The sequence below is a fragment of the Limanda limanda genome, chromosome 20 (assembly GCF_963576545.1).
Source record: "Limanda limanda chromosome 20, fLimLim1.1, whole genome shotgun sequence".
In the NCBI taxonomy this organism is placed as follows: Eukaryota; Metazoa; Chordata; class Actinopteri; order Pleuronectiformes; family Pleuronectidae; genus Limanda; species Limanda limanda.
In genome coordinates, this window is record NC_083655.1 from 5,424,518 (window position 1) to 5,452,514 (window position 27,997).

At 42.6% G+C, this 27,997-nt stretch overlaps 1 protein-coding gene across 1 annotated transcript in view; it reads left to right on the forward strand.

The window, feature by feature from the left end:
• Positions 1 to 312: 312 nt before the first annotated feature.
• Positions 313 to 27,997, forward strand: part of oxsr1b (oxidative stress responsive kinase 1b) — a 35,965-nt gene continuing 8,280 nt past the window's right edge. Inside the window, exons 1-9 of the mRNA XM_061093826.1 lie at positions 313 to 541; positions 7,837 to 7,949; positions 13,015 to 13,123; positions 19,663 to 19,804; positions 25,967 to 26,022; positions 26,257 to 26,366; positions 26,696 to 26,797; positions 26,924 to 27,057; positions 27,497 to 27,545. Coding sequence (XP_060949809.1) covers positions 472 to 541; positions 7,837 to 7,949; positions 13,015 to 13,123; positions 19,663 to 19,804; positions 25,967 to 26,022; positions 26,257 to 26,366; positions 26,696 to 26,797; positions 26,924 to 27,057; positions 27,497 to 27,545 — 885 coding nt within the window. The 5' untranslated portion in view covers positions 313 to 471. The remainder of the gene's footprint in view (positions 542 to 7,836; positions 7,950 to 13,014; positions 13,124 to 19,662; positions 19,805 to 25,966; positions 26,023 to 26,256; positions 26,367 to 26,695; positions 26,798 to 26,923; positions 27,058 to 27,496; positions 27,546 to 27,997) is intronic.

Sequence of the window (27,997 nt, forward strand, 5' to 3'; positions counted from 1 at the left end):
ACAAATGACAGTCCGCCATTGAAGGTGTGGCGGAACTCAACGGTTTGAGTCGTTTTGTCTCATTTAAAACCCCCAATTTTAAAGTGTCAGACGTCATTAAGAACATAAACGTGTGTGAAAGCATCCACAGAAGTAAACCCGGGTTTGAGCCTCGCAGCGCTTTACCCGGCACGGCTCGTTTCTGTGCCTTATTAGCTCCCCGTTAGCCTGGAGCTAACGTCAGTAGCATCTCAACATGTCCGCCGGGAGGGTCCACTTTCGCTGGGCAGGAATGCGGTAGGAGGCGGGGCCGCTCGGCTGGTGTGTCAAACTTTTGGGAATGACAGGAGCGCTGCGGGATTCTCGAAGAAGGGGAAGTGTCTCCCCGCTCGGTCCCGTCCGGATCACCTCGACGCGTCCCTCCGCCCCGCACCCGGACCCGGCAGCTCCCCGCAGATAGAGCGGCCTCCCCCCGCAGAGCATCCCGCAGCCATGGCTGAGGACGCGAGCCCGCAGCCCTGGTCCATCAACAAAGATGACTACGAGCTACACGAGGTGATTGGTATGTGATCGTTAGCCTGTTTAGCTCACCGTGTGTGTGTGTGTGTGTGTGGCTACAACATGGAGGGTTGATGGTAGACTTGTGTTACTAGTTAACAACCAGGGAGCAGGAGGCATCTTCTCTCTGCTGAGCTGCGTTGGATTCGTCGCGTTCGGCAACTTGGAAAATCCCACCCGGGCGGTGTTGTGACTTGCACTCAGTTGTAGAGCCGGTTACTCCGTCCGCCGGGGCCGTTCCGGAGACGTAATCGAGCGCTAACAGCATTACTGACTGGTTAGGCTCGGACTATTTTCTGGAGAAGAAGCATATGTGGAATTTCATTAAATGATTATGCATTTAATCTTTTAAAAATACGCTAGTGTCAATAGTTTAAACATAAAGCTACACCACATACAGCTTGTTCTCAAAGTTAGCTCATCTTTAAGGAGAACTTTGCATTGAGCCACGTAACTTTACTGCAGGAAAACGCAAATTTGTATTATTAGATTTGTATTGTGTGCGTCCACGCCCATTTCCAGTTAAATCACACTTGATATTCAAGAACATGTTTTTTCCAAAACAGCGGTGTCACCATTGCAGGGTTTCAGAGATCATGTCCCTTGGTGTTAATTAATTAATCTATTTATGAATGATCTCTTTGTGGATAAACCGCTATTATGGGGCTTTTAATAAAATATAAAAACCTTATTTATTGAACAATTCTCAATACTACTTTATTCAACCTAGTACAGGACTGAACTTGCATGTTGATTGCTTTTGGGGTTATATGACTTTTTGAATCTCAAGGACCTGTATCTCAGGATTTCTCTGCTTTCCATGTGACAGGAGGCATATTGCACATTTCCTGTGTGGGGGTCAAGTCCTGATAATGTCTCACAGGCTGACCGGCCCGAGGACTGACAGCTCTCTACTTGTGACATTCTGAAGCGTCCCAGCCCACAAATAGCCAATCCCCGTCCTACCTTGGGCTGACTTTTTTTTGTCGAGGAAGGAGCAGCAGAATAAGAAGGAGTGTGTAAACGTATAATCAGAGTATTGTCCTCTCAAATCAGTTAGTTTGTGCCTCTGGTTTACTTTACCCGGGTGGTGCGTGCTCCCTCTACAGTGAATCTGTGTGTTTATAGAGGCCCCATTCTGTGGGCCCTAAATTAACCTTTTGGTGTATTTTTGAAAGACTCAAATTTAACTTTTACCCATTTCTACATTTCTCCTCGCTTACTTGGAAAAGTTGAACAGGGGCACCCCACAAGATAACGCCCTGCAATCGGGCAGAGATAAAGCCCCTCTTGTGCAGCAGATGCCTTTTCCTACGCAGTCTGTGACACAAATTGTCAACATAGGTTTTAAAAACTGGTCGGTCTATTTCAAGGCTGGACCGCAACTTTACTTACTTGCTATCTCGGGGGTTAGGGAAAGGATCACGATCATCAACTTAGCTTTGGAAATGAGTTGTGTAGTTAGCTGAGTTTCTTTCCTCCTGATTTTATAAATTACCTAAATCTGAGTCCTCATGAGTGAGCCTGTGTCCCTCGAGTCCTCAGGAACAAAGAAACCTATTTGGCATCTGCTTCTGTTAAACCTTGCCTTCAGTCTTGCAGAGCTCTTTCCTTTCCTCCGCCCCCTCAGACAGTATTTGCTTGACTATCATATTTTTAGCTAACTTAAAAAGTTTAAAATTAAGTCGCTGCAATCTCATTTTTAAAATGCAGTAAATGGACAATGAAGAGCTTTTCTTTTTTATCATGCAGACTGGTCATCACACTAAATGGAAGTCACCCCTGAGTTTCCCTCAGGCTTCACATTTGCCTGTAGAACATGTTTAACACTTGTAAAACATAGCAAAGGATTTTCTTTCTCTGGAAAAGCACATCATGTATACAAATCCCTCTAAGGATGAATTGATAACTTGAACGACTCAAGAAATTGCTCGAGGTTTAAAGTCATTAGTGTGTGGTCATATTTTGGATTGCATATGGTTGAAGTTGCACAATCAGCAAGTTGGGCTCTTGTGGTTTTTTATTCAGGGAGGTGGGTGGGTCAACACAAACCAAATTATAACAGCTTACTGTTTTAAGACATTTAATATAAATATTCTTTAAATTTAAATCTGTCTGATGTGCAGCAGTTAAAACGCATTGTCCTGCTATTTAGACTTTCAGTGCTACTGATATTTTAACTGCTTTATGACATCACTGTTTGAATCAGAAGAGTGGATCGTACCAAATCAGTAATTTTCCTCAACATCAGTTAATGTTCCATTACCACATATAGTACAGGACATGCACACAGATTCCTAGAAGGCTGTATAAGCAGTGAGACCCTCCTCTTTTCCCAGGGTGGGGGAGATACCGTATACGCTGTTTCACTCTGCAGCGCCCCTGCTCCTCTGGAAGGCTGGTGTGGAGAGGATGACCCTGTATACCCAGCATGTCCAGCAAAGCTATTGTTTTGGTAACTTCCCGAGGGAAAGAGGACTTGTTATTACATGGATCACACCCACTCTTTTCGTCCCAGTGAGCATCGGATGATTCTGGACAGAGCCCATTATATAAAAAAGAAAGTACAGCTCTCTCTCAGATTTTGGATCATTTGTGTTGGCACATCTGGACTGGAAAGTTTCTACTCCCACTGTTTGTAACCACTGGCAACCATGTCTCCTCCCTGTTGCTTGTCCCTTAGATGGTTATAGATGACGTCAGTATGATCATCTTTGAGGAAACGGGAGACAAGCCTTAGGCCAATATTTGTGTAATTTAATGTCAACTTCAATGTTTGGGCCTCGTCCATCTTCAGAATATTACATCCTGTGAAACTTTGAGGGGGAGGGGACACTAAGAGGCACCGGCTGGCGATGGGATTGCTAGTCATGTGTTACATTTCTCATTGTACCTTTGAATAATGTGTGGAATGTGAGCGAGGTATGCAGAGGAAATGTAATAACAGATGAGTGACGTCAGGCTGCAAACCGGCCTGGTGAGGACAGGAAAGACAAACTCAGAGCCGCTGCCGTGCCGCTGGTCTCAGCTCATGAAGGAGAGCATTGACACAGGCCTCACACAGTGACCTGCTCCACTGAGAAGCTAACTCAAGGCCAAGCTAATCTAATCTGAAATATTATTACGCACTACGTACACCCGGAACAGTGAATGTTCTGTCTTGATCTCGCAGAGAGCTTTTCATCAGCTTACGGGCTAAAGGCATGCCCTTGCTTTTGTAAAGGAGCTTGGAACACTTAAGTCTGCTGTGAAGACAAAGTACCAGTCGTGCATGTCCAATTCTCTCACTGCTAGGTTCCAGAATACTACTTATACAATTTCCCAATATTGACTTGTTTGGAGGAAACATGCTTACAGAAAACACCAGCTACCTTTTACAAAGATCATGATTGTTTTGTCAATATTTTCCCCCTCAGAAGTGATCAAGTTGTTTTACGCCATCTGCATCTTTTTAATTCTTTCACCACCAAGCAGAGACCTTTTCGTCTACAGCCGGAGCTGATTGTTGCACTCTCAGCACTGTTAAAGTAAATGTCAGGTCGGTTAATAGGGTCAAACTAAGCCATATTTAAACACAAAATACTGAGTGAAATCTAAACTGCTGAATCAGGACAGTGAATGCATGACTTTGTATTTATTAAAACTTATTAGGAGTATTAATATCTCTTGGGTAATAGCTCGTATAATTATAGATGTTAATTACAGGAAACAAAATTGGATTACTTGCAATTTGTCTTTTAGGTAAATTTGTCTTTTTTTTTGGTGTTGCTTGCATTATTTTTAAATGAAGATATTTTGGAAATGTTAACAACATAATCAAATAGGAAATGGAAGAAAAGAAAAGAAATCAAACATGGAAACAAATGAAGCTCGGCAGAACGACACAGTCTACGTGACTCTCTCCTTCGCCCCTGTCATCACGCCACATTTTCAGCTGGATCATCTTCATTGGATTTCGCCTAATGTGGTAACTCAATATATAGATTGAATTTAGCCATGCACATCCCAAACAAGCTAAATGTTGTTGTGCCTCTGGAAATAGAAAAGGTCAGCAGAGGAACTTTGAAGTTCTTTATTTTTTTATTTTGTTTTTAATTTGGATGGTTAAACACTTGTTTGTGTTGGACTTCTTCACTTCAAAAACACACTCACTCTCACACACACACCAACACCAATCACTTGATATGCAGCCTTTATGCCCGTGCCAGACTGTTTAGCAGATTAGATGTTGGCCTGAGGTTTTCAAAGCCCTGGCACTGCTTTCCATTTGAACTTCTGTTTCTGTGCTTCCTCTCACTCAGACAAAGAGGATGGTGGTGATGATATCTCTGAGAATGATAGAGATGCGACTCTGTGTCGCTTATTTTGTTAACATCTGACATTTTTGCGACTTAAGCCTGTTAATACCTTCATGGTGAGGTCTGCATTGTGGCCGGCGTCATGGACATGCGATGACAGGAATGGGGCTGTGTGCATCATTGTATAATTACTCACTACACAGCTGTGATTGGAGCCTCAAAGGCCTGTTGAAGTATTGGAATAATCATGTAACTGGATACAAACAGTAGAGACGGTACTTTTCTGCGCAGAATAACCTTGTGCTGAGCTTGGAAGGAAGTCTATATTAACTCAAGGTCCCAGCTGGCTGCTGGATTGAGCCTCTACAGGTCCAAATGACTTACAGAGCCTCTGTGCCCTGTGACCCTGCCATCAGAAATCCCCAAAACATCCTCCTTTTTCCATCCTCTCCACCCACACACAGTCACTCACATAGAAGGACACATGCTTTCTAACGTGTCCAGCAACCCATGACGACTGCATGGTTGTTTTTGTGGAAGAATTTACTCTCCAACATGTAGAGGGCAACTGGCCCCCTGTGGACCTGAACCCCAGCTTCACTGGTGAGACTCCAGAGGTGCGTTTGGTATCGGCGGTGGTTCACGTGTGAGGGAGCCACGAGATCTATTTACTGCCCTGTTCAGCCCCCTTAGTTTTGAGCAACAGCTGAATGAGCCGTGATTACTTGGATGCTGGAGAATTGAGCGAGGCCAACCGCACATTATCAGAGGTTGCCATTCATTACATGGCACCCATTACAGCAGTAAGAAGAAGACTTTTGCATGTACGCCTATTAAAGTGACCCCTGACTATCTGTAAATTGCAGGAAATTACAAGGAAATTGCAATTTTATTGGACTATTTTAAAGAGCGAGAGTTTATGGTTAAACTCAGTCTGCGCTATATTGAATTGGTTTACACAGCCTGAGGATATAATTATCTTGAATGAAAACATTTAAATAAAAACCGGTCACATCTACAGGGAAAGCTTTTCTTTTTTAATTAAAAGCAGTGTTTTTTTTCCTCTTCTTCAATATAGCCCCATTTGTTTAAACCTCCATACACTGCAGGCTCAAGGAAAACCCCAAACAATGAGCACTTTGTTAATATTTGGGCATAGCTAAGATGAGGGCATGGGAGGTTAGGAAAAGCTTACTGGAGGGTGGCCCGACTCAGCACTCTCACTTTTCTCTCACTGACGCCTGTTGCCAGAGTAGAATGTGCTCGCAGCATTGCTCAGCTTCACGTATACACCAGAGATCTCAGCGGAACCGCCATGTGTGCGTGTGCATGGTGGTAAATGAGAGCTCTGGGGGCTTGACCTCTCGCAATGCAGGAGCAACAGGCGTATACCTCCTTTACAGGGGGAGGATTTTACAAGCTTTTACTCAGGCTTTTACTCCACGTTTACCCACCACTGTGTGTTCACAGCAGTCATATCAAAGTTCTGGATAGCATCACAATTCTGCTCAATACATTCACATAACTTTAAATGTGTGTATTTGAGATCAAAATGAAGACCAAGATGGAAAATAGGTGTGGTTGGACCCATGAGAACTTTATAATATTTAATATTTTAGTAATGACGACTGAATAACCTGCTCATGGAGCGGGTGTCGTAGCTGGTGTGATATTACAAAATTGTTTCTCACATTCTTAATAGAGATTATCCCGAAGCTGTTATGCTTAAGCGTTAATCAGAGGGTTTGTTTGCTAGTAAATCAAAATTTTAGTTGTGGTGGTTTAAACTAGCTTTGACTTCCAACTGTTGCTGACTCAACTCTATGCTCTGCTAAGTCTTAAACATGGAAAATGAGGCTGATTTACAGCTTCCAGGTATTCAAAAGTTCTTAAAATGCACATTAGGAAAATAATTGAACAGTAACACTATTCAGTTCTGCATACTCCAATAATTATGATTTATAAATGCTCCAGTTTACTGTGTATCTGACCAAAAACATCTTAATGTGATCTTAGTTTAAGAGCTCCTGACCTGTTTTGGATTAGGATATTCAGTGTTTTGATGAATGATTGTGAGTATTCAATAGTTGACCAAACAAATATCAAATCAGCCGACATCAAATTGTGAATATGCCAAAGATATGAGATCCCAAATAGGGGACATTTCTAAGTGAAGTACGGTTCCGAGCATTGGGGGTCATCCAGTTTAGCAGAGGTCATCAGTCAGACCTGTGCCATCAGACAGTATTTCGACAAGCTGATTCATAATTGATGAACAGATAGATAAGCTGCACTAAAGAGAAATCGGATGAATTGTTCAAGCAGAACTCCGTTTAACCTTCTTGATCTCTGGGGGATTGTTAGGTAATGGATAAAAGCTTGATTTATGATGCTGCAGTAACCGTGATTGTTTGGGTGAAGATAAGGTTCAAGGAACGGACGTATGAGTGAAAGAAGCCCGAGGATGAGAATAAAGCGTGAAATGAATGAGTTCAATGTGCCAAAGTTGGGTTCTTCAGTGGCAGACAAGTTTTGCATGTCGTGAAATGACTAAAGCCGTTTTCGCACATAAACTCTGGATAATACCCAAACAATTGGTTTTGGGACTTTTCCAGAGTTTTCTTTTCACGTGTGAAGAAAACAGCAGGACATTTTCCGGGTCAGCTCTCGAATCTCGTCGTCTCTCTGAGTTAACATCTATGTCGACGTCTTCTACGAGTAAGGGAATGAATTTTCATCCTGAGATATTATTGTAGTTCTGTTACAGTTTTGGCAACGCGCCAACTCACTCGCGGAGGATTTTCCAGACATTTCCTGCTGTTTTCTCTCACGGCCTCATTCTCCGGAGGCTGGAAGGGAAAACGGACGTTTGCTTTCCCGCATACAAACCTTCTGGATTATTTCAGGACAATGACTGTTGCTTATTGCATCTCTGAAAGCAGAATAACATTATTAAATTGAACGATAATTAATGTGATATTGTGTTGTTTGTCTGTTTTAGGGAGTGGAGCCACGGCGGTGGTCCAAGCAGCCTACTGTTTACCACGCAAAGAGAAGGTGGCCATCAAACGTATCAACCTCGAGAAGTGCCAGACCAGCATGGACGAACTCCTGGTAAGACTCACAACAAAGTAATCTAACTATTTGTGTAACAGGCAATACAGTAGTATCTTTGTGACCTTGTTACTTTTCCTGTTTGATGAAAGGGAGCTAGTGGGTAACAGCATGATATTTCATTTAGGGCTTTGTCTCCGTGGGCTGAGAGTGTGGAAGGAGTCATTTCCACCTCTGCTTTTCATTACTGGTTACTAGTTCCGAGCCCTCCTCCAACCGTCCCTGTCACTTCAAACACTATTCTGGTTGTTCTTTGAAGGAAGGCTACTGCCAGGAAACTATTAGACCACAGTGGGACATCTTCCTCTGGGCTGTACGGTGTCTTTATGCCCTCAATGCAATCTTGCGCTGCAGCTCAGCACATCATTTACTGTATGACGTGGTCTTTACGAGTTTGCTCGAGAGCTGGAAGGATTATATCAAGCTGCCCTGCTCACAGAAGATCATGTGCTCGTTTGTAACTCGTGTTCTGGCTTTGTAGACGGCACTGTTTCTCACATACGATATTTATTTATCAACCCTTCTTTGTTTCTTGATGCTTTTAGGTTTTTATAGTATAAATGGGAAAAGAAAGATGTCACATTACCTGGCTCAGTTAAAATCCTGTTAAAGCTCTAGCTGTCATTAACCATTTTGTAACTTCATACTGGTCTGACGCAGAGAAAGAACTTGTTATTAACTTTGACCAGAAGCCTGATTTATGACTTTTCCAGTCATCTCCCAGAGATCTCATCCAAAAATCAGTGAAATAAATATTGTTTCAGCCTATATGTGTGCATGGAAGATCATGGCTAGAGATTACTGTCAGGTTTCTCACTACTCACTGGCAATACTAAACCGGGGAGGAACCCCTCCCCAAGGCTTTTGGAGGATGAATCAGGGGAATGTTGCTCCCGGATTCTCGGAGCAGGCGGTCACATGGAATACAGTGAGGTCGGATTTCCTGCCTGTGCACCCCCTCCCCTCACCCTCTCAAACCAGTTCCACAGCCTGCTGAATACCCAGTTAAATGACGTGGAAGCTTTAAATTGAACCCAGATTGCTTCTCCAAAGAAGCGGCTTTAAAGGAGAATGTGGCAAGATTTCAAAGAGGCCTGCATGTCTTTAACTTGACCTGTGAAATTCTTTGGTGTCAGAAAGCCGTAATCTGTCACGTCTCCGTGTGTAGGGGGTGTGTTGTAGTTATTGCGGGCACAACAGTTTGATGGACAGCTTCTTTCGAGTGACTCAAACCAGATTAGACGATGAGGAGGTTTGTTGACAATTACACAAGTGTCACAGCTAATGCTCATGATTGTATTTCTGTTTCGTAAAGTCTAGTACACAGTAAGAACCCATTTTGAGATACATGGTGTTCATGTAAAAAATGTCTGAGGTGAAATGTTATTTTGTGGCACAGAAAGTGTTTCAGAGGTAAATATGTGTCCTCAGCTTTTAGATCATCCTTTATTAAGTTTCCCAATCAACTGCAGATCGGCAGCTTCTCTTTTCTTGTGTAGTTTTGCGTGCGTGCGTGTGTGCGCACATGCTGCGGTGACATTGGGTCATAGTGAGCGTGTGTGTGAGGCTCTGAGTAACTGAGAGTGACGTAAGCTTGCTTCTATAGTGGCCTCTCTGTGTCTCTGCCATCAGTGTGATCCTGTGGCACCAGTTTGTGACCCAGCACTGTATTCATTTCGTGACAATAGGTCATTTATTTATTTTTTCTTTTGCTCAGTTTCAAGGTTCTCAGACTTTCCGAATACTGAGGAGATCAGGCCTAATGCAACTGGCAGGGTCTGGTCTATTTCCTGGAGAACCTGTAACTTAAGTCTTATAGGCTTAACAGAGTCAAATGATTTAGAGCACAGCTTTAATTCTGCTTGTGTCCCTGTAAATTTATAGACCCATCTCAAGATATGCAATCAGTTTCAGTTCTTTTTATGAAATGAGCCACAGTAACATTACTCATGTCACAGTTGAATGACTTTACTGAGGTCTCTGAAAAAACGGGTATTTGAGTTGTCATGACGGGGAGAAATCCGTCAAAGTGTGCTGACTCAATAAACCAATGTGATTTCCATTAGGGAGTGAAAAACAGTTTTATTAGATGTGTGGATGGAGGGAATGCACGGGCGGTCTGATGGTCTGATGTTATTTATTTGAATAATTGGCTGCCTGTCTGCCTGCTGGTGCTCCAAAAAGATTATGGAGCAAAGCCAGATTCTCACTTAATGCAACTTCTGCCAAAGGCTGTGATTTTTTGACACGTATTGTAAAACTGGTCTGTTAATATAATGACTTAAACGTTGACATTTTGACAGCAATGAATAATTTACTTGTGACTTCAAAGATATCTCTCGTCAGTTTATAACTAATAAACTGACAATACGTAGTTCTTCATTCTGAAATCCCCTCTAGCAGATGGCGTACAGCTATCTCAAAATATACTATGCTAATGCTGTGCAGCTCCTGTAGCACAGATGGTCATTATCACAGTGCTTTTGACAATAATGTTCTACAAAGGTTACATTGTATGCATATTGATTTTCATGTGCTGCAGGTGTGTTTGATTGCAGAGAATTTTTTTGTGGCACCGACACGGTCAGTTTGGGTTTAATGCTTCATTTGATGCTTTCAGTATAGACAAAACACGTTTGGTTACTTTGACATTTTGTCAGACGAAATAAGCAGATGCATCACATCAGGTCGCACCCTGAAACATTGAAATGGCACTTTTTAATATATTTGGCACTAACATATATAAACTTGTCAGTGAGGTTAAGTTCTGATACTTTACAGTCTGGTGGAAAGTGTCCTGTGTCTTTGTCCTTTTCACTTCACATAGTTTCATGGACTGGTTGGATGAGCTTTCTCTCTAGATAAAGATCACCATGCATTACAACTGATCTTATGACTGAGGAATTATTTTACATATCTGTGTCACATGCTTGACTCAGACGCTCATGCAGGAGAAGCTAAAGTGCATGATGCACCCTTTACCGGAATGAGTCTGAATCCGAGCCTTTACAGAAAGAGTGTTGTCATGCACACATACTTAAAACATCTTTGTTTTTCATTCAGCATTGACATTTCCTGCAAAAATATTTTCTCAAACAACTTTTCATCAAAAGTGAAAGGTTACACAGATAGAATCAATAGGAATGTGAGGGTGTCTTTGCTGAAGCATAGGTTTACAGTGACCTAATCTCCACAACAAAGAGTCTCTCTGAGTCTCACATTGTCTGCTGGAAAAGATGTGACAACCTGCCAAGTGCCGGAGCACGATATCCTCCCTGTTATCCCATTGTTGTTCTTTTCTGGGGTTACCCTGGCCCAGAGAGCTGTGGTGACCTGCCTCTTCCACTGTGCTGAGAACAGAACAGAGCGGGAGCGAGAGGAGGGGGGGGGGTGTTAGGCTCCACTGAAGCCAGTTAGCAGCCAACAGGCTGTATCATTATTGTTCACCCTCAGCCTGTAGTATCCAGAGAAAGAATGATAGGGGAGACAACCCACAGGGCTCGCCGTCTGGCCCGACAGACTGGAAGTTATTAGGCTGCTTAGTGATTCAAAAACAGCAGCGTGGCATTTGGGCTCACCTGTTGGACTGTGAACAGTACAACCTTGTCCTCTGACTCACGCTCTGCACAATACGATTCTCCTCTTTTAGATTTGTCTTCATTCAAACATGTCTGTGCCCATCATGGTCTAATGAGTTTGTTTAATGCACCGCCTGCACCCACCCTTATTGTGTCAACTGCTTTTTACTGGCATCTTGATGTCACCTGCCTCCTCGAGCCTTTCTGGGCTGAGACGTGCTCTGAAACCCGTGCACTCCATAGTGATGACTCTGCAGCTTATTCACACTGCTGCTAATGCACTTTGTGTCAGCTAAGCGTTTATGCTGATGGGACATCAGGCTTCGGTTGCTCACTGTTTGACCCACAAGCATCTATTGATCGATGTCTTTAACAAATGTTTTCCACTCGAGTGTTGAGGTTTCTCAGTTGACAGGCTTGTGGTGCACTTGCTATGGTGGAACACTGTCAGTGGATGTATTGAATAACACGCAGAAATTTGGGGGAATATGACGCTTATGTGTGGTGAAAGCCACAAACGGACGAGAGGGTCAATATCAATTTAATCACTGCAATGCTGTGCATCCAATACAGAGACTGACGGGGATCATCTTCATGTTATACTCGCAATTAAGAAGTGGGAAAGAATATTTTTTGCTGAAAGATTTAGAGAAATTATTAATTGCAGAATAACCTATCTCTTTGTTTTCTGTTTTATGAGAGATTTTCTTAATATGTACGGAGATACTGTGCCTTTTATATGTCGCTGTAGTAACAAGTTCTGTTATTTGCCAAATATTCAAGTGCAGAAACAAAAGGAAAACATCTGAGAATCTGTGGTTCTGTTCCCGAAGGCAGCCAGATTTCCTTTTTTCTCAGAAAGCTTGTCTGTCCTCAAATGACTGTGTGACGGTGTTGAATAGATGCATTAGAATTCTGTGCCAGCATTACCTCAGCTCTCCTGCTCGCCAAGCACACACACACACAGACACACACACACACACACACACACACACACACACATACAGGGTATTTTAACTGTATAAAGGGTATGTTTTCTGCGTACTAGACATGATCTTTAGTTTCTCAAAAAATGTCAAAAATAGTTCAAACACATCAAACACATATTTATTGTTATTTTTTGTTGTTGCATTCAGTTTCTATTCTCCAAGCTTTATTTTACCTTTTGGTGAGACTAATGAGGATAGCTAGTAGGCACTGTCTGTCTTGATTAAAAATTAGTATTGTGTGTTTCATGGCTCATGACATGCAGCAAAGCTTTTTAACAGCTCAAAACATCGATGTTTGTGCTGCTTCAGAGGCTAATGGATAATAAAAGTAGTTAAGAAAAATGGATTGGCTGGGATTTGAAACCTCAACCTATTTCCATTAAATTAAAAGGTTTCATCAGTTCAATGACAAATACAGCATGTCTATCGTCTAAGTTCTTTGTACTGTTCTGACTAATTGGATTTCATCTGTGTCTTTCATGCTCTCCCCTCCAACAGAAAGAGATTCAGGCCATGAGCCAGTGCCACCACCCCAACATCGTGTCTTACTACACCTCGTTTGTGGTAAAGGATGAACTGTGGCTGGTCATGAAGCTGCTCAGTGGTGGTAAGTGCATAATATATATTTTATGAAGGTTGTCTTGTTCCTATTAATACACTGCACTGATATTCAACCAATCAGTCTGAATATCTTGATCCTGGACCGATCATGTGGAGTTAGATTTAATTTGGAGTATCCTGTATTTCTAGGTCATATCATGGGGGACAGATTTTCTGGCAGGGCCCCTCGTGATTGGTGAGGGGCAGTGGGAAGTGCTTCTTGCTGTCGGGGATGTTAAGTGTGATTGTAGGGAATACAACCGCACTGATCCCCACTGTGTCCTGCTCTTTCCGGGCTTTAACTTAGTACTGTGCAGGAGCTAATGACAGGGCAGAGGTAATAACAGCCCGCAGGCTGGCATCATGGCATCCATCTGGTAGCGCTGCAATTAACTAGTGAGAGGAGCACGAACAAGAGGAGGCCACCATGGAGAGAGAGAGACCTCAAAAATGCAACGAGTGCATCTGATTCTGATTCTTTTGTTTGATTTAATTGCACAGTATGATATTAAAATGCATTATCAAGCTACAGTAAATGATATTTGAAGTTTGTATCGAAACAAACGGTATGTAGATAAAGCAAGAAGCAGCAGGCTCCTCTAACTTATAAATAAAGCCATCTTTATGAGACTAATGGTCATTTGTTTGCAGAGAGGCCGAAAATCCTCCATCTCCTGACCATCCTGCTTTCTGTTCCACACACTTAATTATACAAGAACAAGTGTACACAGATACATCCACACACTTGACATTTACTGTCTGGATTTTACCCTCACTGATTCCTCTCAGGGCCTCTTTGTAAACAGCGTCCCACTGTAACGGATAGTGCCCAGGTGGCATGCCTGGCTCCCCCCGATACACTGGCCATGAGCTGCTTGGCAGCCGCCTTGCAGCTGGGCTCAGGGCACCGTGCCCGCCTAGTGACGCTTGAGCAGGCGACCAGTGTCACAGCAGGAGCAAACACAACTCAAGATGGCCTCTCTTGTCCCCCTTATCCGAGGGTAACAGAGGGACTTGATGCTGAGTTTTATTGTGTGGACTAATTAAATGATTGCCACGGTGACGTCTACCATGGAGATGGAGCTCAAATGAGGTCAGGTTTATGGACCATCACTACGCAGGACAGAGTGTTCCAGCCCTGAAGAAGCTTCAGTCTGCTCTTCTGGTTCGATGAAGTGTAAGAAATCCTCCACACTTCTGCTTTCGAGAGACGGATTACAGCTCGACAGTTAATGTGACGGAGCCCTGACATGTTAATGTATCGATCGGTTTTTAGTGCCAACTTCAGAGTGGAGTACATTTCCACAGCTTTCATTCCTAATGGAGAAGAATGTTACTACACAGTACATATGTTGCATCACATATAGCATTATTTTGCACCGGATGCATTTAATTTTGACGTTCCCAAGACTTTATAGATAGTGGTAGATGAGCCGGAAGGTAAAGCTTTTGATTTACGTTCGTTATTGACATCTCACCGATCGTCCTCATCACTTTAGGTAATGGCCAAATGAATAAGATTGCGTATACAAGTGGCTTAAATTAGTCTCCTCCTCCTTTTCCTAACTTGGTGCCTCCATGAGCGAACCTTGAAGAAAATGATAAATGGAAATAGCCTCTTTTGCAAATGTTTGCAAGTCAAGTAGTGTGTCTTTGGTATCAGATAGTCCACTTCCTAGTACAGATGGTTTTTTACCTTTTTGTTATATGTTTTTCATCCAGATAAGTATGATTCAAAAATGTCTCGTCTTCGTCTCTCTGGCAAATCCAGTCAAGGCCAAACCTGTCGAGCTGAGTTCTGAGCTCCGTGCGCTTTAGGCACAGGGCTTTTCAGGAAATTCCCGTTCTGAATGTGACATGTGAACAACTGTTTCATCAGAGCGCTGCATAACCTGTCACCGCCTAAAAGACCTCTAGTGAAACCAAGAGGCAGTGAATGAGTCATGCCAAAGCAAGCAGAGGAATGTGTTCCCAGGAGATACATGCACGGCCATAAAACCACTGCGGTAGAGCTCAATCGAATGCCACTGGATTTTACGTTATAAAAAGACAAGTTTAGGGCCAGTTGATTTGTCACATCATGATGTGGCCTTTATGGTGACTCAAGGTTAATAGAGTCAATACAAGGAAAATCCAACATGCAAAATTACCTTTGTTCTTTTCTGTAACATAATATAAACTTTAATACAGGCTAAGGGCCCACAGAGAAAAACAACAACAATACATACAATCAATACATTACATAAAAATATACAGGGAAAGAAAGGCTAAAAAAGGCACTCATGCCAGTGTTCCCAGATCTTTGATGTGTATTTGACCGAGCTGCGGCCAGGGTCTGTCATAAGATCAATTATTAGATTTGTCGAGCGGTCCAGCCGACTCATAAACTTAAACGCTAGGTTCCTCAGCAAGGCCATGAAGGTGGTTCGACCCATATTACAAAACAACTCACTGGCTCTAGTACTCCTGGGTTTCTTCATGAGTATCCTAAGACAGTCATTATAGGCTACTTCCAACCTACACAAGCTCTCCTTCTTGTAGTTAGCCCACAGTGGAGCTGTATAGAGAGGCGTGCAGTAGGCTCTAAACAAATTAATCTAAAACCTCATCTGTATAGTGGTGGAATTTTCTGACCAACATGTTAGCTTGGACATAGAGCAATCCCCTCTGTCTGCACATGTCAGCATAATCCTCCAATGTGTCTGTAATATATTAATAATGTTTTCTCCCTGTAGTAAATTGTTTTACTCGTAGATATTTTTTTGATAAACTCTTCCCTCTGGTCGAAACAACAATCCTCTCTTCCTGCACCACCAATGACTAGTCACGGCCACTCCCCTGCCCCACCCTCCCTCTCACCCCTCCAACTTTGCTTGGCATTCCCCTTCGTCCTTTAGCACAGTTGGCACCAGCTCTCGTCACCTTCACTCACCTCCCCCTCCTCCCCACTTTTCTCTCTGATCCTCTCCCTCGGTCTCAAACCTCCTGCTCTGACCACGAGAGTGGAAAGACTTTAAAGGTGAGGTCGCTGGATGAAGCGCAGTTATGTTCAAATTCCTGCCTCTTGAACCTGTGACCGTTTTAATGAGAAATCTTATCGTACACATATCATGAAATTATTTTTTGTGGGTACTTCCATGCTCTCCAGCACAATACAGTTGAGTACTAATGTATTCCCCATGATTTGTATCTAGTTTCCCCCTGGGGGCTCGGACTAGCACCGCTCAACCAGGCCAACAGGTGTCATTTGTCTCGGACCCTGTAGTCTTTCCTATCCAAAGTGAACTTTGGGATTGTTAACCTGTCAATCAGTGTCAGCACGATGAAACAGCCTAATGAGCCATGAAGAGTTCAATCAGATGAATTTGAATGGGGCTGACAAGGTTGACATTTAGTGATCCTCCAAAGTCTGCATCATGCTGCGGGTGTGTGTGTGGTTGAGTGTGTGTGTGCGGGAACTCTTGGGGATCCTTTTCCCTCAGTGCCCCCTCATCTTAAAGGAGACGTGGCCTGGTATGATCTGAAGGAGTAAGTTGAGAAGATTGATACAACTCTCATATCTGTATGGTCTATGGGAAACCTGGACATAACTTGCACTGTGTTGAGACATCATCAGAACTTTTTATAACTAGTTGAGTGAGTAAGAACAGAACCATCATATAACTAGGGATGGGGGGGAAAATCGATTCAGTTACAAATCGCGATTCTTGTGAATGACGATTTTAAATCGGTATGCTGCCTCCCAAATCGATTTAAAAAAAATATATATATATTTATTGGTTTATACCGGGGGGGGTGGGGATATATTGGGGGAGCAACATCAACCCAGAGCATGTTGACCAGCTCTTGTTTTTGCACAAGAATCTAAACATACCCAAGCAATAGCTTTGCATAGGCTACATGCAAACAACAATAGCCTACTTTTTGTTTATTTCAAAGTTTATATTTTAAGTAAACTTTTATTCATTCTATTTAATTTACCTTTTATTTATTGTTTAAAAGTAGCCTAAGTGGCATACATTTCTTAATCTATTAGTTTGTGTGCAGTTGACAGGGGCTATACAATAATAGGGCACATTTTTATTTATTTTCTCTATTGGCTGCCTGGCAGTCATTAAGTTAATGTTAATATTTTAAATAAAACTGGTAAAGCTCTAAGTGAATTTGACTGTGTTGTATTTGAAGGAATGATTCAACATTTTTCCATGGTCCAGTATTTAAAAAAAAAAAATAACCAAAAGAAATCCCAGGAAATCGTAATATCGAATCTCAATACTTACAGAATCGCAATACATATCGTATCGCCACCTAAGTATCGTGATAGTATCGTATCGGGAGGTCCCTGCCGATTCCCGTCCCTACATATTACCCACTGCACTCACATGAACACTTATTCCTCTAATCACATTTTCATTTATTGGCTCATTAGAACTACATCTCCGCTGTAATTGGAACTTGTCTCTATTTGCTCAACCTCTGCCCGTGAGCGCTCTACTCGTCACCTGTCACTTCTCCTCGATCCCTCCCCCCCCCTGCAGAAGCACAGAGCGAAAGAGAGGAGGGAACGGTGTGGAGAGAACCGAGGAGGATAAAAACCAAACCGGCTTTCTTTTCTCAATGAGCTACAAAGAGCCGTCACATCAGAGACCTGAGGCTGCGCTCTTCTTATACTCTCCTCCTGCGTCTTTCCTATTCACATGCTGACATATACACATACATCTCTCACAGTCAGAAACATCTACTCGGCTTTTCCTGCCTTCCCTCGTCTATCCCCTCGCTGGACGGGTTTGTCTCCTCCCCTCGCTGCTGAATCACGTTTTCTACTGTGCACCGTCACTGCACGAAGAACCCGTTGAACCCATCGTCCCTCCCTCACTCCCTTCTTACTCTCGCCGCTCTGTCTCGCTTTGTCGAAGACTCGCTGCAACAATACGGCCTGGTCTCAGGTGGCCCTACATTGTCAGCCTCTCTGGGTAATGCAGCAAGCGCTTGTCTGAGTGCCGCAGGCGAGGACACCCTGAAGTCAAGGAGCAAACTAATGTCTTTGCACCCCTCACTTGGCACAGTTGCTAAGAGGCAATCAATTAAGTCCCGGAGTTATGTCACGGATGGTGTTTTTCGGGGACTTGAAAGGGCGATTTCCAGCTTTTGTTTGCAAGTGCAGCTCAGTGTGTGTGTGTGTGTGTGTCGCTGAGTGTGTGTGTGTGTGTGTGTAAGCAAGAGAGGGAGGGACAGACACACAGTGTAGCAGTGTGATGTGTGTGTGTCGCACAATACAGCTTGTCAGGCAAGTGCCATGCTATTTGCTTCTCTGCTTTGTCCCCATTCACCAGTGTCGCCCAATTTTCTGTCATGTCGAATGCAAATACTGAACCTCTTTTCAGAGAGAGATTCTTTATTCTTTGGAAGTCGCACAAAGGAAATCGTACCCGGACAGCGGTTTGACTTTTCATCCGTAGCGCTCCTTTATTCAGCAGGAGCCAGGTTGAGGGTGACCTGTCTTTTTCGGGGGGGGGGGAACTAAGCAGCCAGGTCAGTTCACAGAGCTGCACTAGTTCCTCTGTTTACCTGCAGCAAATGAAGACAAAGATATCTGCTTGACTTATAAACCCAGATGCTACCCTGCTCACGTATCTGTACTGCAGATCTCTACATTGTTAAAACAGCTCTGAAGGCAAATTCATGCTTCAACAGGCTTCACATACAGTTTATAATGACCTGAAACTGTTTGTGACTTCGACTGCAGAGAGACTGTAATGATGATGTCATCGAGAGTCTTATCCCAGAGCGGCTGTGTAAATGGCAACAAATGAAATAGCTCTGTCAGTAGCCATGGTGATTTTAACAGGCCATATTATCTGATTAACACCTGTGGGCACGAGTTCAAAATGAAACTTACTTGGATGAAAAATACATACTCATATTTTCCCCTTGTTAGATCAATGAGAGACTTGTCTATGTTGGGAGATACTCTCCGCACTTTCTGAAAACAAAGATTGCACAACACAGATTCTTTAGGATAGATTTCCCCTTAAAATAATGTGTTGTGATGAATGTTGTGATATGTCTCCCTGCACCATTGGTTTGTTTTGCCCTGGCCAAATTGAAAGGTTGTGGTGATGTTTAGGGTTAGGCAGCTAAATCTTGTTTTCCTCCCTCAGTAAAATTAATCTTGGGTCTTGGACCGGATCTGGAAAGAAGCTGTTGTGTACCCACAATCTAATTTATCTAAACAATATAAGATTACTCATAAATTATCTTGACTGAATGCCAATCCAGCAGGAAGTGTGTGTTTTCATAAATGCGTTTTGTTTTAGAGGAGGCTTAAACAAATGAAACTGGCCAGCCTGAGGTGACTTTCTCAGAGATGTGAGATCTTGATTTACAACGTTTATTTACCCAAAGAAGCCAAGTACTGGATAATCTCTGTTTCTGTCTGACGGTAATGTTGACAATCATAAATGTAATTTTCAACAATGACAAATGAAGCAATATGTTGTTAAGTCCGGCCTTTTTATCAACCGCTGTGCTTTATCTGTTTTCCAGGCTCTGTGCTAGACGTGATCAAGCATATCATCTCGAGAGGCGAACACAAGACGGGCGTCGTGGACGAGGCCAGCATAGCCACCGTGTTGAGAGACGTGCTGGAGGGACTGGAGTATCTACACAAGAACGGACAGATCCACAGGTAAAGAGGCTCGTCGGCCTCCTCTCTGGTGCTGAAATAAAACTGACACATGACTTTTCATCACTGCTAAGTACACAGTTTTCACCCTGAGTGTTTATGGAGCAAAAATACATAACTCTACCCCTGACTGTTTCCTCTCTGGTACTAGCGTAACAAGAGTTGTGCTAATAGGTTGGTCTCCCAACTTCAGTACATTCAACATTGTATTTTTAATAGTGACGTCTGTGTCCATTTGTTATTGCAGTGTTATTGACATTAATATGTCAATGGAAACACACACTGGTGAGACCTTGAGCTGATGTTTGCATTTCTGGTCATTAGATAACATTTTCTTGAGACTAAACCTATTCAATGTTTTTCAAATACAGATTCGTTAATATTGATACTTAATACTCATCATTATCGTTTATCTGTTGCATTCATTGTGTTTTCCATTTTTCCTGACACTTATTTATTTTGTCTTAGTGAGAAACCTATGCAAATTACCTTATGTCTCGGTGCATGGTTTAATCCAAAATACGATTTATAGAAGTCCTTGGTGTTTTTCATTAACTCAGACGTACTGTACCCGTGAAATGGCATTTTCAGGCTGTCACTCTCACTCCTAAAGTTCAGGGATACCATGCGGATCAGTGTGGAGACAAGGCAGAATGCTTCACCATGGGCTGCGACAAATGTGAATAACTCAACACTACAGAATGAAAAAAATCTATCGACATTTTTACTATTTCCTGTTAATGTTATATGACGAAACCCCTCAGTGTTTTAATCAAACATGTTTAAATCAAAAAAGTGCTGCAAGATGTCTGTAAATAGACTTCACACATACCACACCTCGAGCTGATAATCTTTAAGAGCTACTATATGTCCATGCATAAGTGGAATGTGTCAATGGCAGATTTACGTGCCATAGGAAATGTGATGCGGAAAGCTCTCCTCTAAGCCCTTTCAAGACCTGGCTAAGTCCCTGTACTCCGTCCTTCCGTTACAATGAACCCAGCCAACACACGGACTGGAGAAGCTGTCACACGACCTCCTCTGTTTTTAATATTCATTACTCACTTTTTCATACGTCTCCTTTTTTTTTTTTCTTCCACTAACACACACACACACTGCCCCAGACGGGCTACTCGTCTAAATAATGCATAGCCTTTCAGCTTGGTTAACAGCTGAGCAGCTTTCACTGTAGCATGCCAACACGAGATGGAGAGAGGCCTGATTGAAGACGTGAACCACGGGTCTGGATCAGGGATGTATTGTCATCAGCCATGATATAGTCTCAACAACCTGCTGATTAGAAAACTGCTTTACCCTGAAGCGGAAGCGAAATGTGGAATGGACATTTACACTATTTAAGACATTATCTTAATTAAAAGGAAAGTCCACTGTGGTCTGCTGCAGCATTCAAGTATCCACTTCAAGCATACTGATGAGAGGGTTATCATCAGAGCCAGAGAGAGGGAAATGTTGTCGCTGAATTAAACCTGCCTTCAACTCCTTGGCCTTAAGGAAAGAAAATAATTATTAAGGGTTCCTCATTTCTGTCCATCGCTAGTTTCTGAGTGAAAAGAAAAATGTGAGCCCCGAAAACCGTTGACATACTGAGAACAGAGAGGCAATGGTCAGATGAAAGTATATGTGTTCCCCGCGTTCCTCCTGGTGTAAGCCGGATCATATGAGAAGGAGCCTCTGGGCAGGGGTGATGGAGAGAGTCAAGTGGGTGAAGGTCCCGAGGACGGAGGGAGGGAGGGATAGAGAGAGAGTATCACATGATATGCTTCATCCAGCTCGGGATGGCAGAAAAGCAATTAGAGTGTAGCGGCCTTGCACTGTAGGCTCGAGCAGAGACATTTACCACAAGACGGTCAACTGCTCCACCTCCACGTTCACAGCAACGTGGAGAAGCGGTGAATCAGAGGTGACACCTGTTCTCTAACTCAAGTAGCAGGTAGACAGACACTGTACACATGACAAGAGACAGATACCTCGTCGGTTGAATCTTAGAAAAATTGGCCTGTGAGTTAATTACTGCAAAGTCGCTTTTTCTCGTTTTTGGAAACCTTGCATCCTCGGAGGGTAAAATACGTGATTATGTGTTTTAGCAATAATCAAGTAATTGCTGTTGTTATGCTGCTTTGGGGAGTAGAGAGGCTCTTAAAGCAAGATTTGAAAATATGAGAAAATAAAAGAGAAATGAGAAATAAAAAAGAATGATTTGGAAAAACATGAGAGTGCAGTTCAGCGGTTTGGAAAAAGCAATCAAACTATAGAACCAGAGGAACGATATTTCTGTGGTCAAAAGGGTATGGTTAAAACGGAAGAGGTATTTCATCCCCTCAGGACCCACAGGATATCTCATAAAGCCTCTTTTACGATCCTGTTAGGGGCATTGTGAGCCTGGCACCAGGATGTGATGTCACAGGAGGTGACCCGGTGGAGCTGAAAGGTGCGAGAGCCGCCAGATGAGGATGATAAATCTGCTCGACAGTTTCATTGCCTGGCTATTCCCACCTGGCTACTGCTCGACTATCATTTCAGTTGGTCATAAATATAAAGAGATCACATGTGTCGTTTAAGTTTCAATATTTTTTGTGGCATACACCTTCCATAGAAACATTCTTGATAAGCTTTAAGGGTCTTTAACAAACATTAATAAGCCTGTATCTCCAAGCATTCCTAATATTGTACTATATGGCTGGGTGACTTGTAGGAGTTGGGCCTTTAGCTGCAGGTTGGCTTTTTGTCTCTTTTTGTCTCAAAGTTTTTCTTTGAACTTGCATGGTGCATTGTGTCTCCTCCTCCTCCTCCTCCTCCTCCTCCTCTCCTGTGAATGTTAATGACTGTCTGCACTCTGCAGCTTTTTTTCCCCTAAGTGTTACAATCTGCTGCAGTGAACCATCGCCTCCATGGTCCTTGAATCAGTGCAGGAGGGATGCAATCAAATCGCCTTGATCACTCTTTGAGGATGACGGAGCTTCCTGGGTGCTTTGTTATCGTAGTTGATCAATTAAATTGAAAATCGGGCCTAAAATAATATTCATGTTATTTTTGTGGAGAAGTTTTAATTTGGGGATTTAAACAAGCTGAACGAAAGCATGACTGTAGTGATGATGATGTCATACATGGACATATATGGACAGTGAGTACCAGGATAACATGGCTCTGATTTCGTGATTTGAGCTTATTATTCGGATTAAACTAATATTGATGTGAAGTCAATCAGTAATTTACAAATTTAACAACTTCTTATTTTATCCTGATAGCAAAACAGCTCTACATGTCCAACATCATTAAAAAAGCTCAGTGTAACTTCTACATTGGAGAGTATTTCTCTCTTAAAGTAGCATAGGTCGACTCTTGAGAGTGTTTCCACATATAGAAACAGAATACATTGCTCTGGCTTCTCTTTTTTCGAAGTTAGAGGATATGGCCCGAATGGGTAATTGGCCCAGTCTGAACTCATAATATCTCATTAAAACACTGAATATTCAAACCCATGTGACACCCTGAATACAACTGGACCCTCTGAGATGGAGACAGCGGTTGTGTAAACCAGGAAAATTATTTTGGGATACTCCCAGACATGCCTTTCAACCTCAAGTGGTCTTCCTCTGCACCTCCCCTCTCATCCCTAAAAAGCAACCTCTCAAATTACTCGACGTAAATCATCCCCATTGTATGTGCTAACACCCGCCTTCGAGGGACGAGCGTGTTCTTAATTAAGAAGTGAGTGCAAGAGAGCGGGAGATACTGTGACCTGTTGTCACCTATAGCTGTTATGTGAGGGCAGCAAAGCGGCAGCGGGACAAGTCAGAGAGCCGCAGAGCACAGACCCTCTTCACGGCAGCAGACGTTTCTAAAGGTGTTTTTTCAAATCCACTAGCAAAGGCTGTCATGTTTGCTTTTCATCCTCCCTTTCCTGTTCTCTGCATCGTCCCTACTCTGACAGTTGTGCAAGTTTTGCCAGATGTAGCACACTGACACACTTTCTGTCTCGGGCTGATAATTTAAACTACAGCTTAGACGAGACACCGATAGGGCTGCAGTCAACCATAGAAAATCTGGGTCGACTAAAAATGTACTTCACTCTTCAACCAATAGATTTGACGCGGGGAGGGAAAAAAATAATCAATCTCCGACAGTGCACTGAGTTCACTCTACAGCTCTAAATGAATGTAAATAAACATGAAAAGCTCCTGTTTACAGCTTAAAAGAGCACTTTAACATTATTATTACAGCAAACATAGTGATATAGCACTGATGATATGTACACATAGTAAATGGAGCGTCCCAATGCAGACAAGTTACTTTTTTTTAGATTGGTATGAAATGTTAATTCTTCAGTTTCATATGCAAAAGTTTACACAACTATTTTGTCATTAGTTTTAACAAAATGCTGCTACGCTACAACTTACTCGACATGCCGTGAAATAGTTTGAAACCAACTCCGATTAGAAGTTCGGTTAACGTTTCTGTGCGGTCTCCATGAGTTCGGTTGAGTCTAAAGTTTACAAAGGTCGTTTCTCCATCACTGCCACTCCCAACCCCTCTCTACACAAGATCTGTAGGCAATGGGGTATTTTACTGGAACACTCAGCAGAAGAGGCCTCTCCACTCAAGTATTCACCAGCATTTAAACAAACATTTGAACTACGACCTGCAAGCTCTTGAGTCTCCTTGGCACATTGTGCATCTTGAGTAGGTTGCTTGTAAAGATTGCACTTGCAGCTTATAGCTGCAGGACAAGGGGTGCTCGAGCCAAAGTGCCAACGCCCCCCTCCCTTTTAGTTTTTTGCTGCAAAACCAGACTCCTCAGGGAGAGTCCAAAACCCAGGCAATTGAAATGTAGAGAAACTTTCATCTTGCATTTCACATTGTAAACATGCTTCAGTTGAATTCTTGTCTCAGTAGCACCAGAATCTTTCAAACCACTGCATTTATCTCTGCAGCATTTGCAGCCCATGGGGTTTGGCACAAGTGGATGTATTACATGGATTAAATTATGTGTCCAATAAAATGGTAAAGTGAGCCTTTGTTTGTTGGAAGCTGCGTCATGTCTCATCTCCAAACCAGTGCTCCGAAGACCAGTCTATTCTTACATTTGCATTGAGACCAGTTATTTTGCCTAGATGATCCAACACCATTTATCTGTCATTAAAAGCTGCAAGCTTTTTACTGCACTGCCCCCTACTGGCAGCAAGGTTAACTGCTCAGTTGTTGAGATCGATAAACCTTGAATTGACATGATTCAGTATAGATGCTGTCTTTGGGTAAACTGTGAATTTGAGACGTTACCGTCAGAATAGTGGCTGACAGTGTTCTCAGGCTTGTCTCTCTCCAGAGGTCTTGCCCTCTTGAAGTCTCTCACATTATTCAAATTCAACTTTATTGTCCCCGAGGGGAAACTTGTTTTGCAGCCAGGCAAAGAGACTCTGCCTCTGAGTTTGAATAAACTGCATAATCAATTTAGTGCACAACTGTAGTTACTGCACACCAATGTTATGGATAACAATACCCAGGTACCTACAACCTCTCCATTAATAGCATTTTGAACTGCTGGATATAACATCCTTCTAAAATCAATGCACATGTCGTTTGTCTTTGGTTTATCCTCTTTTAATAAGAACATTAACTTGCTGAAATGCTGGACAGCAGGAAGAGCTGACTGCCGTTGCCTTTCATTTGAACCTTTTGACTTTATCTCTGAAAGTCTGTTGCTATGACAACTCTGTCTGGCTGGTGAGATGGCAATATTCGCTCTGTGTGGCAGACAGGCACTCAGACGGCTGTCCCTGTTGAATCCGCGTATCGCCACCAGGGGAGGCTGAACAGATTAACAACAGAGAGAGAAAGTGTGTGTGTGTGTGTGTGTGTGCACCATTAATTAAGTCTTTTACAAAAAGCCCACTCTGCGAAAAAGATGAATGCTTTGAAGCTTATACGTTCTTTCAAGATTTCATCATTAGTAAGCAGATTAAGTAAAGTAAAATATCTCAAGTTTGCATTGAATCAGTGACTGAACAGTTTTTTCTACTTTCTCCTTCTTCTTTCCTTCTTTATATGTTTTTTACCATTTAAACTTCACAAGATGCCTCATCACTTTCTCTTTGACAGCTCTGTAGGAAATGCACTCATGAAAAAATTCTTCTCTTGTCTTTACAGAGATGTAAAGGCTGGAAACATTCTCCTCGGGGACGATGGCTCGGTGCAAATTGCAGGTATTTATCCTTAAGGCAACCCCACCCTCCCACACCCAAACTGCACTGCTGCTGCAGCCTCATTTCCCCTGATAGACTGCTGACTCTGTTCCAGTATCTGGGTGTATTTATGCACAGGAGCCCCAATCTGTGGAAGACCATTAACCCTCTTGACAATTCTATTATTGACTTACTGCTTTGGGTCCTTTGTGTGTTTATCAACTTTTTTCACCCTCTCCTTTCCCCTTTCTTCAGACTTTGGCGTCAGTTCCTTTCTAGCCACAGGTGGTGACATGACTCGCAATAAAGTGCGCAAGACGTTTGTGGGAACCCCATGCTGGATGGCGCCAGAGGTCATGGAGCAGGTCGGTCCTCTTCAGCAGAAAACACAGAAATACAGACCTAACACAACTTTATCTAAGCAGCCAAAAAGCAACATTGACGTGAAATGCTATTGAAGGTCACAGTCATTTTTCATTTATATTTTTTTACTGACATTGTTTTAAAAAACACTCCCAATCATCACAATAAGACTCTAATATAACTGGTCTTATATATTTTCTGTCTTAATGCAAGAATGAAACATACAAAGGACTCTGTGAACAAATGTCATGTTTTAGATAATTGAACATTTATCCTACCACAAGATAAAGAGATTGTTTGTATAGGCTAAATGTGATTTGTGTTTCTGCAGGTGAGGGGCTATGATTTCAAAGCAGATATTTGGAGTTTTGGAATCACAGCCATCGAGCTCGCCACAGGCGCTGCACCTTATCACAAATACCCGCCAATGAAGGTGAGAAGAGAAAACTGTGGAACAATCTAACGTTACTAGAGACGTCTGGTTTATGATGCAGGACAAATGTGGACACCGGTGGGTTCTCCTGTGTTGTCTGAGCAAACGTGTTTGTGGTTTCTTCAGGTGTTGATGCTGACGCTGCAGAATGACCCTCCGTCCCTGGAGACCGGCATCACAGACAAGGAGATGGTGAAGAAATATGGAAAATCCTTCAGGAAGATGATCTCGATGTGTCTACAGAAAGAACCAGAAAAAAGGTGCAGATTGTAGCTACTACTGAGTTTTAGTTTTAAAACACATCACTGTTGAAATCTGCTGTCCATGCTACTCCTGAGTTTTCGAGCACGCCGTGTAACACAGTGTCTTTAAGTAAACGCATTAATCCAAGGCATCAATGTCGTTGCTTCATCTGCAATATTCTAATTATGTACAGCGTTCAATAACATGTCATAGGTGCAATTGTTGACACTCAATTTACAGGCAATAGAACTGTTTTACACAACTTAATTCATGTTGAGCAAAGTAGCATATAATTGCTTTTATTGTCCTGAGAGCCATCTTGTTGCATCGCGCTTCGGTAGTTCTGTTTAATGTAATGTCCCAAGTTTTTCAATCAGTGGGAAGGGGGGGGGGTATAAAGGCGGTGACAGTCAAATTAACTGGACTAATTCATTGTTACTCTGTTGCTTTTTTCAGGCCAACATCCTTAGAGCTGCTGAAGCATAAATTCTTTCAGAAAGCGAAGGTAGGTGCTTGTGCTCCCTCTGGACCTGAGACTGAATGAATGACTCAGTGAGTCAGCATCAGCTCCGTTTCAGGCACCGGTCGAACTGGTTGATGAGTAAATGTCTGAGCCTGCAGAAGTGATTGTGTCTTAGTTCTGTGAGTTTAGCCTCAGTTTAAAATTAATCTGAATCCCTTCAATGACAAGAGATTGATTTTTGTTGCTTCCTTTTAGCTCCTGAGGTTTGGGAATGATTGAACGAGGGGTTTAATGTTGGAAAAGGAGCACAAAAGCTAAACACATCAAGAGTTGAAAATCAACCAATAACGTGTCTCTCCCTGAGGACGTGTTTGTGTGAGTCAGGCTTCCTCTCACTTTCCTCTCACGTTTTCATTTGTCAGTGTATCTGCCTGAGGTCACTGCAGAATTCCTCTCAGTATTGGTTGCACAGATCTGTTTCTAACAAAGGGGAT